At 41.2% G+C, this 11669-nt stretch overlaps 1 protein-coding gene across 2 annotated transcripts in view; it reads left to right on the forward strand.

Moving 5' to 3' along the window:
• Ptgr2 (prostaglandin reductase 2) overlaps positions 1-11669 on the forward strand; it is a 31294-nt gene that overhangs the window by 14627 nt on the left and 4998 nt on the right. The window contains exons 5-9 of one of the 2 annotated variants that reach the window (XM_021202079.1): positions 2373-2543; positions 6085-6294; positions 7360-7481; positions 7974-8061; positions 11267-11306. In XM_021202079.1, the coding sequence (XP_021057738.1) occupies positions 2373-2543; positions 6085-6294; positions 7360-7481; positions 7974-8061; positions 11267-11306 (631 nt within the window). The remainder of the gene's footprint in view (positions 1-2372; positions 2544-6084; positions 6295-7359; positions 7482-7973; positions 8062-11266; positions 11307-11669) is intronic. The other variant, XM_029541021.1, reaches the window with a different exon arrangement.

Below are 11669 nucleotides of genomic sequence, written 5' to 3' on the forward strand. Positions count from 1 at the left end.
CTGCCTCTGCCTCCCAAGTGCTGGGATTAAAGGTGTGTGCCACCACGCCCGGCTCATGCTACTCATCTTGATTATATTTGTGTGGTTTTGGTTATTTGAGAAGTTTCTCTGTGTAACTGGGCTATTCTAGAACTTTATAGACCAGCTTGATCCACCTGCCTCTGCCTCCCTAGCACTGGGATTAAAGGAATGTGCCACCATGCCCAGCCAAATATTTATTTTTACAACCCTTTTTGTATATGGATGTTTGGTTGCATGTATTTCTGTACCACTTGTATGCTTTTACTAAGGAGGCCAGAAGAGGGTGTCAGATTCCTGGAACTGGAGTTACAGAGGATTGTGAGTCACCAGGTGGGTACTGAGAATCAAATCCTGATCCTCTAGAAAAGCAGACAGCACTTTTAATTGTTGAGCCATCTCTCTAGTTCCACATGGTCTGCCACCTATTTGAGAAAAGGTTTCATGTAGTCTAGGCTGATTTTGACCTCACTGTGTAGCAGAGGATGACCTTGAGACTCTGATCTTCCTGCCTTGGCCTCCTGGGTGGGATTACATGTGTACATAACTGTTTCTTTTTCATGTGGTATTAGGGGTTGGGTTCAGGGCTTTTTATGAATTCTCAGCAAGCATTCTACCAACTGAGCCTCAACACCAGCCCTCAGTTTTACATTTTAAATCATAGACTTGTATCTAAAAATACATACGCCTGACTATAACGTCCCATGGAGTGGTTCTTGTGAGCCCCTACCTCCCATGAGATGGTGTAGGTGAGCTCATTTGCGTGTAGGTTTTAGGTAGATAATCGTAGCTGCTCTGAGGGGGACGATCGCGGCCATGGCATCCATGCCTTGCAGACAGTATGCTATCCTCGTGTATGGCTCTTACGTTGCGTCTGCTCCCTCTCCTCTCTGATCTCGCCTTTAGGATGGGTGATGCTGACGTGGCAGTGGTGGCTGGGCTTTCAGCAGCCACTTCCTCACAGCGCTTTGACCAGCTATGAGGCTGTGCAGTTACTGCTGCCTACTGCAAAGAGACTGACCAAAACCGACAGCAGCATCATGGGCAGAAACATTATTTAGAAAGCGTTCTGGCAGGCACATCTGTCTACTTAGCAAAGCAAATGCAGTAGCCTCCCCATTACAGCTGTGGCCTCTGATGAGGTTTATAGTTCCAGATGTAAATTCCTTCTTTCAGAACTGGACCTCACATCCACTCAGAAAGTGGTTAGTTACCTGTGACACACTTTCTACTGTTGCAACACCACGCACATTTTGCCTAGAAGATTGGTCTTGTTGCAGACAAGGTCCACAGCTAAGAAAAGTACTGATGACTTTCTTCCCCCAGCAGTTTGAATGGCACAGAATCCTCATAGGGAGAGGGAGCTTCTAGCTCAGTTAGAGCTGATTTCTCTGTGCCTTGCCACTTGAGCAGGCCCTAGGATCTTACCATCTAGTTCTGGTGAGCAACCAACATCTGTGGCAGTTGCCTTCCTTTATTGTCTTGGGGTCTGTTTCCGACAACTTGAAGGGGCGTAGCCCACCCCGGGATGGAATTTTAGTTTCACAATGTATGGGTTCTGGGAGCAGCTTAATTACCTACTTAGTAACTCTAATGCTCAAATGAGTTGGGATTTTTTAAAAAGATTTATTTATTTATTTTATGTATATGAGTACACTGTCGCTGTCTTCAGACACACCTGAAGAGGGCATCAGATCTCATTACAGATGGTTGTGAGCCACCATGTGGTCGCTGGGAATTGAACTCAGGACTTCTGGAAGAGCAAGACAGTGCTCTTAACCACTGAGCCATCTCTCCAGCCCATGAGTTGGGATTTTAGATCTATGTTTATTTTGCAATTGCAGAGATTTAAAAACCTTATGACTTTGCCTTGTATTTTCCTAGTCCACATTTTTTCCTCTGCTGGTATATACAGTTTCTGGCAAGGTCTCTTCCAGCTTGCAGGAAAAGGCCTTGTTGTGTTAGCAAGTACCTTTTCAGGCAGTGAGGGATGTTGCATCTGTTTTTTCTTCTAATGGCATGCATGTATTAGGTTCCCGGCTTATGACCTTATTTAACCTCAAATACCACCTAAAGGTCTTGATCCACTATACTTAAGGGATATAGAAATTTAACATGAGAGCTGGGCGTGGTGGCGCATGCCTTTAATCCCAGCACTCGGGAGGCAGAGGCAGGCGGATTTCTGAGTTCGAGGCCAGCCTGGTCTACAGAGTGAGTTCCAGTACAGCCAGGGGGCTATACAGAGAAACCCTGTCTCGAAAAACCAGAAAAAAAAAAAAAAATTTAACATGAAGGTAATTGGGAAATAAAACATTAATTTCAGTGTTGTTTAAAATCTATGTCTTTTATTTTAGGTAGACCCAAAACTTGTGGATGGACACCTTTCATNTTTTCTTGGGGCTATAGGTATGCCTGGCTTGACTTCCTTGATTGGGGTACAGGAGAAAGGTCACATATCTGCTGGATCTCATCAGACGATGGTTGTCAGCGGAGCAGCAGGTGCCTGTGGGTCTCTGGCTGGGCAGGTAAAGTTTCCAAAAATTACCTGACTTTTCTAAAACAGAAGACATAATACATGTATATAATCTAAACACATAATTGCATGCATATAATTTAAAATATAAAACTAAGGGCCAGTGACATGGCTTAGTTGGTAGAGTGCTTGCCTAGCATGCATGGAGCTCTGAGTTTGATCCTTAGCCCCACATAAAGTGGTGTGGTGATGCACACCTATAATCTCAGCACATAGGAAATGGAGGCAGGAAAATCAGAAGTTCAGTGTTATTCTTTGCTACTTACTGAGTTCAAGCCCGGGTTAGACTACATAAAATGTTTTCATAAAAAGTAATTAATGTATTCTAGGAGTTGGCCAGCAAATAACCTCACACCCATGCACGTGCAAGCAACACTAATTCAACATAATGGGTTATTTAAAAACAAACAAACAAATGTAGGAATGGGATGCTTAAGATGAAGAAGGAATTCCAGAGGGAATGGGAGGGGGATAAGAAATGGAAATGTGGCTGACTGTAATGTATATAATGTAATGTATATCACATAGGATAGACATATGTGAAAGAAAAATTATTTCAATTAAAAAAGATTTGTTGTTTTTGTGATGTGTGTGAACGAGTGTCTGCATGTATGCTTGTGTGTTAGATCCCTTGGAACTAGAGTTACAAGTAGTTGTGAGCCTCCTGATATTGGTGTTTGGAACAGAACTCAGTAAGAGCAATAAGTGCTCTTAACCACTGAGCCATCTCTCTGGCCCTCTTAGTTCAAATTTTTAAGATCATATGTCATTACTTTATATAGTGTTGGCAGAAAAGGTGTTATTACCTATTTAGATTTTGTTGATAACAATATGAAAAATACAGGGGTTTGTGTCTCTTTGTTAAATAAAATGGTGTGGCAAATGTTAGAGTAGTTCTGTTATCCATATAGGGATGAAAAATCATAGAAATCTGTCCGTAGTTCCTTGAATTAAAGCAAACAGGCAGGGTTGGAGAGGTAGCTCAGTGGTTAAGAGCATTTGCCATTCTTGCAGAGAACTAAGGTCTAGGTCTCAGCCCCTAGAGTGGCTTAGGACTCTCTATAACTCCAGGTCAGGGGACCTAGTGCTGCCTTCTGGCTTCTCAGGCACCAGACATGTGCATAATATATACATACATACATACATACATACATACATACAGCCAAAACACACAAATACATATTTATAAAAAATGACGAACAGATTGTTTTAGTTGGGCTGTAAAGAGACACCATGACCATGGCAATGCTTATCAAGGAAAACATTTAATTGGGGCAGGCTTACAATTGAGAGGGTCACTCCATTATCATCATAGCAGGAAGCATGGCAGCTGCAGGCAGACATGGTGCTGGAGAAGGAGCTGAGAGTTCTACATCTTGATCAACAGGCAGCAGAGGGAGACTGAGCCAGGATAGGTGTAGCTTAAGCATATAAAACCTCAAAGCCTACCCCCATGGGGACACACTTCCTCCAACACCTAATAGCGCCACTTCCTATAAGCCTATGGGGGCTAATTACAATCAAACTACCACAGGGGTCTTGGGCTGTAGCTCAATGGTGAGAGCCCTTGCTAAGCATGGATGAGGCTCTACATTGCCAGCACCGAACAACATAAACTCAAACTAATATATTAAAAAAAAATCTTAATTTTTCCTCCAGAAGGTTGTTTGTTTGTTTATATTTTGAAGCACAGTTACTTGGCTGCCTGGCTGGCCCTGAATTCCTGTTCCTCCTCCCTCACCCTCTCATCACATGCTGAGATTACAATAGTGCCAAAAGCTTGTATTGAATTGTAGGTATGCAGTAAATGTTTTGAAAGAACTGTACAAAGTGCAGTGTTTTATAAATAGTAGCTATATTAGTTGTCTTTACTGTGATAAAGTGCCTGACAGAGGTGACCCAAGCAAGGAGGGTTGTACTTGGTACACAGGTCCAGGGTGTGGTTTCTTCTGGCTCGGAAGTCATGATCATAGGCGTCCAAGGCAGATTGTCCAATTGCATCAGCACTCAAGAAACAGAAACCAAGGGATGCTTGTACGCAGCTTGGTCTCTCCTGTGTGTGCAGTGTGGGACCTGGGCCATGGGATGGTACCACCCACATTCGCGGTGGGTCTTCCCTTTTCAGTTAACCTTATGTAAATAAGTCATCACAGATATGCCCAGAGGTTTGCTAGATGGTGATGCTAGATCTTGTCAAGTGGACAGTCAAGATGAGCCATCATAGCAGCTGTGGAGGTTTAAGTGAGAATGTCCCCATAACCTCTGTTATTGAACACTGGTTGCCCAGTTGGTGGTGCTGTTTGGGGAGATGGTGCAGCCTTGCTGAGGGAAGCATGTCACTGGGACAGGTTTGAGAGTTCATAACCTCATCCTACAGTTTCTTTCCTCTTCCTGCTTGTGGCTGAAGGTGTGATTTCTATTTCCTGCTCCTGCCACCAGCACCATGATGGACTCTTGTTCATCTGAAACCACAATCTCTCTTCCTTAGGCTGCTTTTGCTTCTGGTGTTTTATCATAGCAATAGAAAGTAAGATACAGTAGCCTTTATAGTATGAGACATAGGATACTATATTTTAGCTGTAATTTGTGTTCTTCACTGCCCTGAAAATTATTGAATTTTAAGAGTCAAACTTTGGGTCTCATTAATTATATTAAGGTTGAATTTTAAACTACATTTTATTGTTTTGTTTTTTTAAGGATCACATTATCTGTCCTCAGTCTTTGTTTTTTTGGAGTTTTTTGTTTTGTTTATTTTTTGGGACAGGTTCTTTGCTGTCCTAGAACTCACTATGTGGAACAGGCTGGCCTTGAACTCATAGATATACTCTTGCCTTGAGTGCTAGGATCAAAGGTGTGGATAGTAATGCTTTACATTTTTTGTTAAACCAGGCAGTGGTGGTGCACACCTTTAATCTCAGCACTTGGGAGGCAAAGGCAGGCAAGCAGAGACAGTAGATCTCTGCATTCAAGGCCAGCCTGGGCTATATAGACAAACCCGGTCTCAAAAAAACATTTTTTTTTTTAAAGTTAAAAGCACTGTCATCAGATGTATATGATGACAAATACTGTTTACGTGTTAATATTGCTGTGATGAACCATTATGACCAAAATAAAGCTAAGAGTCTATTCTGCTTCTACTTCCAAGTAACAGTCCATTACTGATGGAAGTCAGGGCAGGAACTTAAACGGTACAAACCCAGAGACAAGGCCTGATGCAGAGAAGGAGTACTAATACACTGGCTTTTTCATAGACTCTAGGACCACCAGCCCAGGGGTGGCACCACCCACAATAGGCTGGGCCCTCCCACTTCCAACACTAATTATGAAAATACCCTTATAGGCTTCCCTACACTTAAATTTTATAGAGGCATTTTCTCAATTGAAGTTCCCTCCTCTCAGAAGTTGTGTCAAGCTGACATAAAAATTATCCAGGACAAATACTCTCTTCTACTTGTAATACTATCTTGTATACTTGACATTTTTATGTCTGTGTGAATATAAAGTCATTTAATTTTCCAAAACTTCCTCCCCAGATTGGCCACCTGCTTGGCTGTTCCAGAGTGGTGGGAATTTGTGGAACACATGAAAAATGTCTCTTTTTGACCTCAGAGCTGGGGTTTGATGCTGCAGTTAATTACAAAACAGGGAATGTGGCAGAGCAGCTGCGAGAAGCGTGCCCGGGCGGAGTGGATGTCTACTTTGACAATGTTGGAGGTGACATCAGCAATGCGGTGATAAGTCAGGTTGTCTGCTGATTCGTCCTGTTACAAATCTCTACTATGTTACATATTATTTAATATAAAATAATATTTATTTATTGTGATCTACTTTTGTTTGATACAGAGGGGGGGAGCTATAAAATTACAAGGCTCATATTTTGAAAGATTGCATTATCATTGTATTTAAGTTATATAAAAGATTTTATTGATACTTTAATTTGATTGCACATTTGTATTCTGAATTTCAGTTCCTGCCTAGCAATATAGTATTTTTACCTTTAATTTACTGTTGTGAAAAATTAAGAGCTGCAGTTTTGAAATGGTGAGACCCTGATCACCATCTATCAGTCACCTCGTAGCCATAACCCTGAGTTGAGTAGGGAGATTGTTTTCATAGATTATAAGTGTTATATATTTTTTATTGATAATGTAGTAAAATATCAACAGTTGATAATAAGAATTTACTTTGTGTAAAATTACCTGCATTTGAGACTAAATTATTTAAATCTAAAGAAATCCATTACTAGGCCAGATATTGGTTCAGGTTGAGAGTGTGTACTGCTTTTGCAGAGGACCTAAGTTTGATTCCCAGCTCCTATGTCATCTATGTCTGTCAGGCAGCTCAAACACCTGTAGGCTTTTAAAAAAGAAATACATGACTACTAACAAAAGCAGCAAGGTCAGTGTCAGTGACAACTAATACAATTCTTTTGATGATTACTAAGTTCTGACTAGTTCTACAATCCTTCAGAGTGGCTTTATTAAAACTTGTAGGGGCTGGAGAGATGGCTCAGCAGTTAAGAGTACTTACTGCCCTTGTAGAGGACCTGTATGGTGCCTGACACGCACATCAAGCAGCCCACACAACTCCAGCTCTAGGGCTCTGAATGCATATGGTGAACATAAAATTCATGCAGGTACACACAAATAAATTAAAAATTTAAAATACTTCTAAATAGGTAAATCTTCAAAACAAATGCAATTAATTGGCAACAAAGTGTGTTGGTTAAGTAGACTTGTATTGATTAGTCATAAACCTATCGATTGGAAAGGTGTCCAGGGTGTGATCATCAGCGTTTCTCTCCACAGATGAATGAGAACAGCCACATCATTCTGTGTGGTCAGATTTCTCAGTACAATAAAGATGTGCCCTATCCTCCTCCACTGCCCCCTGCGGTGGAAGCCATCCAGAAGGAAAGAAACATCACAAGGTGTGTTGTCCTTCACCTCTGTCCTCACGGCCACCTTCACAGGAGCTGGGCTGGGAGATAAATACATAGATGTGAAATGTACTCAGTTACAGGGTTTTTCTTATTAAATAAAACTGAAAAGTATATATTTAAGGAAGCTCAATATTTAAATTTTGGCTCACTTACCCTCAGACAACTAATACTTCTGGTTTTGACTGTATGAAATCCTGTGAGGACAGGGAAAGAATATTATCCAAAAGAAAAAAGCACAATGCTGTTGTCAAATAGCTTGTAGAGATAAGCAGAGTTAAACAAAGTTTAGTGTACTTCCCCTAGCTACACCTCTACAACTCAGGCAAAGTTTAGTGTACTTCTACCTTAACGATACCTACAACTGTATCTGACCAGACTCAACATGCTTATATGCTCACTTAAAGACTAACAAGATATTACCTTTTGGGTTCTTACTCTTTAAAGTTATCTAATCATTATTCTTTTATTTTCTACTTACAGAGAGAGATTTACGGTATTAAATTATAAAGATAAATTTGAGCCTGGAATTCTACAGCTGAGTCAGTGGTTTAAAGAAGGAAAGCTAAAGGTAAAACTTCTGCTCTTTGAACCAGGTATCACGTAGCTCAAGCTGGCCTTGAACTTGACACATAGCTGAAATGACCTTCAGCCCTTAGCCTTACTACCTCTCCCTCACTAGTGTTAGGGTTGTAGGCATGCTCTACCAAGGACTACCAACTGAGCCACACCCCCAGCCTGAATTTCTATTAACTATAAATGTATATATTTTTCTGACATTTGGCATGCTTTTATTTTATTATGAGGAATTCCTAGAAAAGATGGGCTAGAGAGATGGCTCCGTGGTTTAGAGCACACAGTACTCTTTTTTTTTTTTTTTTAAAGGTTACTGTAGGTTCATATACTTTTTTTTCTTTAAGATTTATTTATTTATTATATCTAAGTACACTGTAGCTGTCTTCAGATGTACCAGAAGAGGGCGTCAGATCTCATTATGAATGGTTGTGAGCCACCATAGCACACAGTACTCTTACAGAGTACCCAATACTGTTCTCCAACAGGTATGTCAGGCTGCTCAATGACTGTGACTACAGCTCCAGGGGCTCTGTGACCCTCTCTGCAACCCCTAAGCAGCTGCACTCACATGCACATACTCACAGACACACAATTCAGAAAGTTAACCTCCCTGGTGACTATGATTTGATTGTGAAGCCCTTTTATCACCTTTATGCAGTTTTTTATTAAGCTTAGGCCTGCAGACGCTGCTCTGGTTAAGAGCACTTGCTGCTTTTGCAGAGGACCTGGATTTGGTTCCCAACAACCACATGCTACCCGCTGTCTCTAACTCCAATGCCAGGGGATCCAGTGACCTCTCTTGGCCTTGCAGGCACAAAGTGGTGCACAGATGTACGTACATACATAAATATATGTAGGCAAAACATTCATAACATAAAAATAAAATCTTTTAAACAATTTTTGTTTTGTTTTGAGAAAGGATTTCTCAGTGTAACCAGCCCTGGCTGTCCTAGATCCACTTTCTAGACCAAACTGGCCTGGAATTTGACCTGCCTCTGCCTCTGCCTCTGCTGGGATTAAAGGCTCACACCACCACACCCGGCTCGTTTAAACAATTAAGCTTTATTTTCTGTGGGTTATTTACAAAATCAATATCAGTCTCTCCTGAAATCTAAATTTGTAGTGTTCATTAATTTATAAAATATTCATGAATTGTACTTAGAATTTCTGATTTTTAAAATTAATTCAATTTTATGTGTATAGATGTTTTGTCTACAGAAATGTTTGTGTACCACTTGCTCTTACCCTGGTTCTCACAGAGGCTAGAAGTGGGTGTCAGATTCCCCAAGAACTGGAGTTACAGACAATTGTGAGATGTCATCTGGATACTGGGAATTGAACCTGGGTCCTTTGGGAGAGCAGTAGTCTTAACTGCTGAGCCATCTCTCCAGCCCCAGAAATTGTGCTTTTTTTTTTTTTTTTGGTTTTTTGAGGCAGGGTTTCTCTGTGTAGCCCTGGCTGTCCTGGAACTCACTCTGTAGACCAGGCTGGCCTCGAACTCAGAAATCTGCCTGCCTCTGCCTCCCAAGTGCTGGGATTAAAGGCATGCGCCACCACGCCCGGCTTGAAATTGTACTTTCTTAAAAGTCATATAGGCCCTGTCTCAAAACTAAACAAAACGAAACAAAAGTCATATAGGCATACATCAGAACTGTCTTTGGATAATCTTTTTTTATGGAAATGTGTTAAATTTTATATAACTAGAATGAATCATAACTGCATTTTAGAAAGTACAGTATAGGGCTGGTGAGATGGCTCAGCAGGTAAGAGCACTGACTGCTCTTCCAAAGGTCCAGAGTTCAAATCCCAGCAACCACATGGTGGCTCACAACCATCCGTAACAAGATCTGACTCCCTCTTCTGGAGTGTCTGAAGACAGCTACAGTGTACTTAAATATAATAAATAAATAAATCTTAAAAAAAAAAAGAAAGTACAGTATAGCTGTAAGCTCACTAATGTGTTGTATTACTTTGGTTTCATATAACCTGTTTCCTTATGATTTTTATAGAGTTCAGTAAATATCCTTTTAATATTTTTTTCTTTGTGGTTATTCCCACATCTCTTTTAGTTGTTAGGCAAAACTAGAAATTATTAATCTGGGGGCTGGTAAAAATGGCTCAGTAAAAAAGTGACTGCTCTTCTAGAGGTCCTGAGTTCAATTCCCAGCAACCACATGGTGGCTCACAACCATCAGTAATGAGATCAGATGCCCTCTTCTGGTGTGTCTGAAGACAGCTACAGGGTACTCACATTAAATACATACATACATACATACATAAATCTTTTTTTTTTTTTTTTTAAGTGAAACTCCACCAGGTGTAGAGGTGGAGTTTAAGAAAAGAAAAGGCCGGGTGTGGTGGCGCATGCCTTTAATCCCAGCACTCAGGAGGCAGAGGCAGGCGGATTTCTGAGTTCGAGGCCAGCCTGGTCTACAGAGTGAGTTCCAGGACAGTAGGGCTACACAGAGAAACCCTGTCTCCAAAAACAAACAAACAAAAAAAAAACCAAAAAAAAAAAACCCCAAAAAACAAAAACAAAAAACAACAACAAAAAGAAATTATTCAAGATGTTCTTGAAACTTGAGAATGATTATATATGTGTATACTTAGATAATTTTTTCCAAGAGGGTCTGTATGGACTGGGGGTGTAACTTGGTAGGGTGCGTGCTTAGCATGCATGAAGCAGAAAGTAAAACTGGTACAGTGGCACAGGCCTGTCATGCAAGTACTCGGGAGGTGAGGGCAGAAGAGGGTCGTAATTCAAGGTCCTTCTCTGCTACAGAACCTGGGCGTACAGTTTGTTTAACGTAGGCTGGAGGGGGGTGGGGTGGGATGGGACTGTCAAATTGCTCAGGAAGTATGGACACTCACTGCTAAGTAGAACTGAGTTTGATCCCCAGAACCCATGTGATAGAAAGAACGAGCATGTAGCTCAGGTCTTTAAACCTCACGTGGGAGGCAGACTCGGTCTGACTTTTGAGGCCAGCCTGCTCTATGGAAAGAAAGAAAAAGATAAAGGATCTACAAGTGGCACGTTATGAATGACATGTGTGCACTCACCCACAAAACAAATAAATGGAAAAAACAAAAAGTCTTTTAGAAAGATTAGACAATGGCAATACAGGCTATTACTGTTCTAAACAGCATTGTTTCCTTTTATGGAAACCATTAGCCCTAAATCTAGCTATTGTGATTTACAGATCAAGGAGACAGTGGCAAACGGCTTGGAAAACATGGGAGGTAAGATGAATAAAGAATGATTTCATCCATGTGTTCAACACATGGAGTGTGTTTTCTTTTAACACTACCTTTCAGGTGCTTTTCTTTTGTTCTAGAGAAAGCCTACGGCCTTGTGCACTTTGAGCACACATTTCCCCACTGTGCTAACCCCGAGCCACTCTTCTCCCCTTTTTTTTAGAAGCACAGAGGATCAGTGTTGACAGAAAGTCTGTGCTTTTGTACTGTGCAGTGAGGGAGAATTGAACCTGGGCCTTGTGGATGACAGGCCTCTCAGACCATGCTGTATCTTCTTTTCTTCTTTTATTTCTCCCTCTCCCTCTCCCTCTCCCTCTTCCTCTCCCTCTCCCTCTCCCTCTCCCTCTC

The sequence above is a fragment of the Mus pahari genome, chromosome 7 (assembly GCF_900095145.1).
Source record: "Mus pahari chromosome 7, PAHARI_EIJ_v1.1, whole genome shotgun sequence".
Classification (NCBI taxonomy): domain Eukaryota; kingdom Metazoa; phylum Chordata; class Mammalia; order Rodentia; family Muridae; genus Mus; species Mus pahari.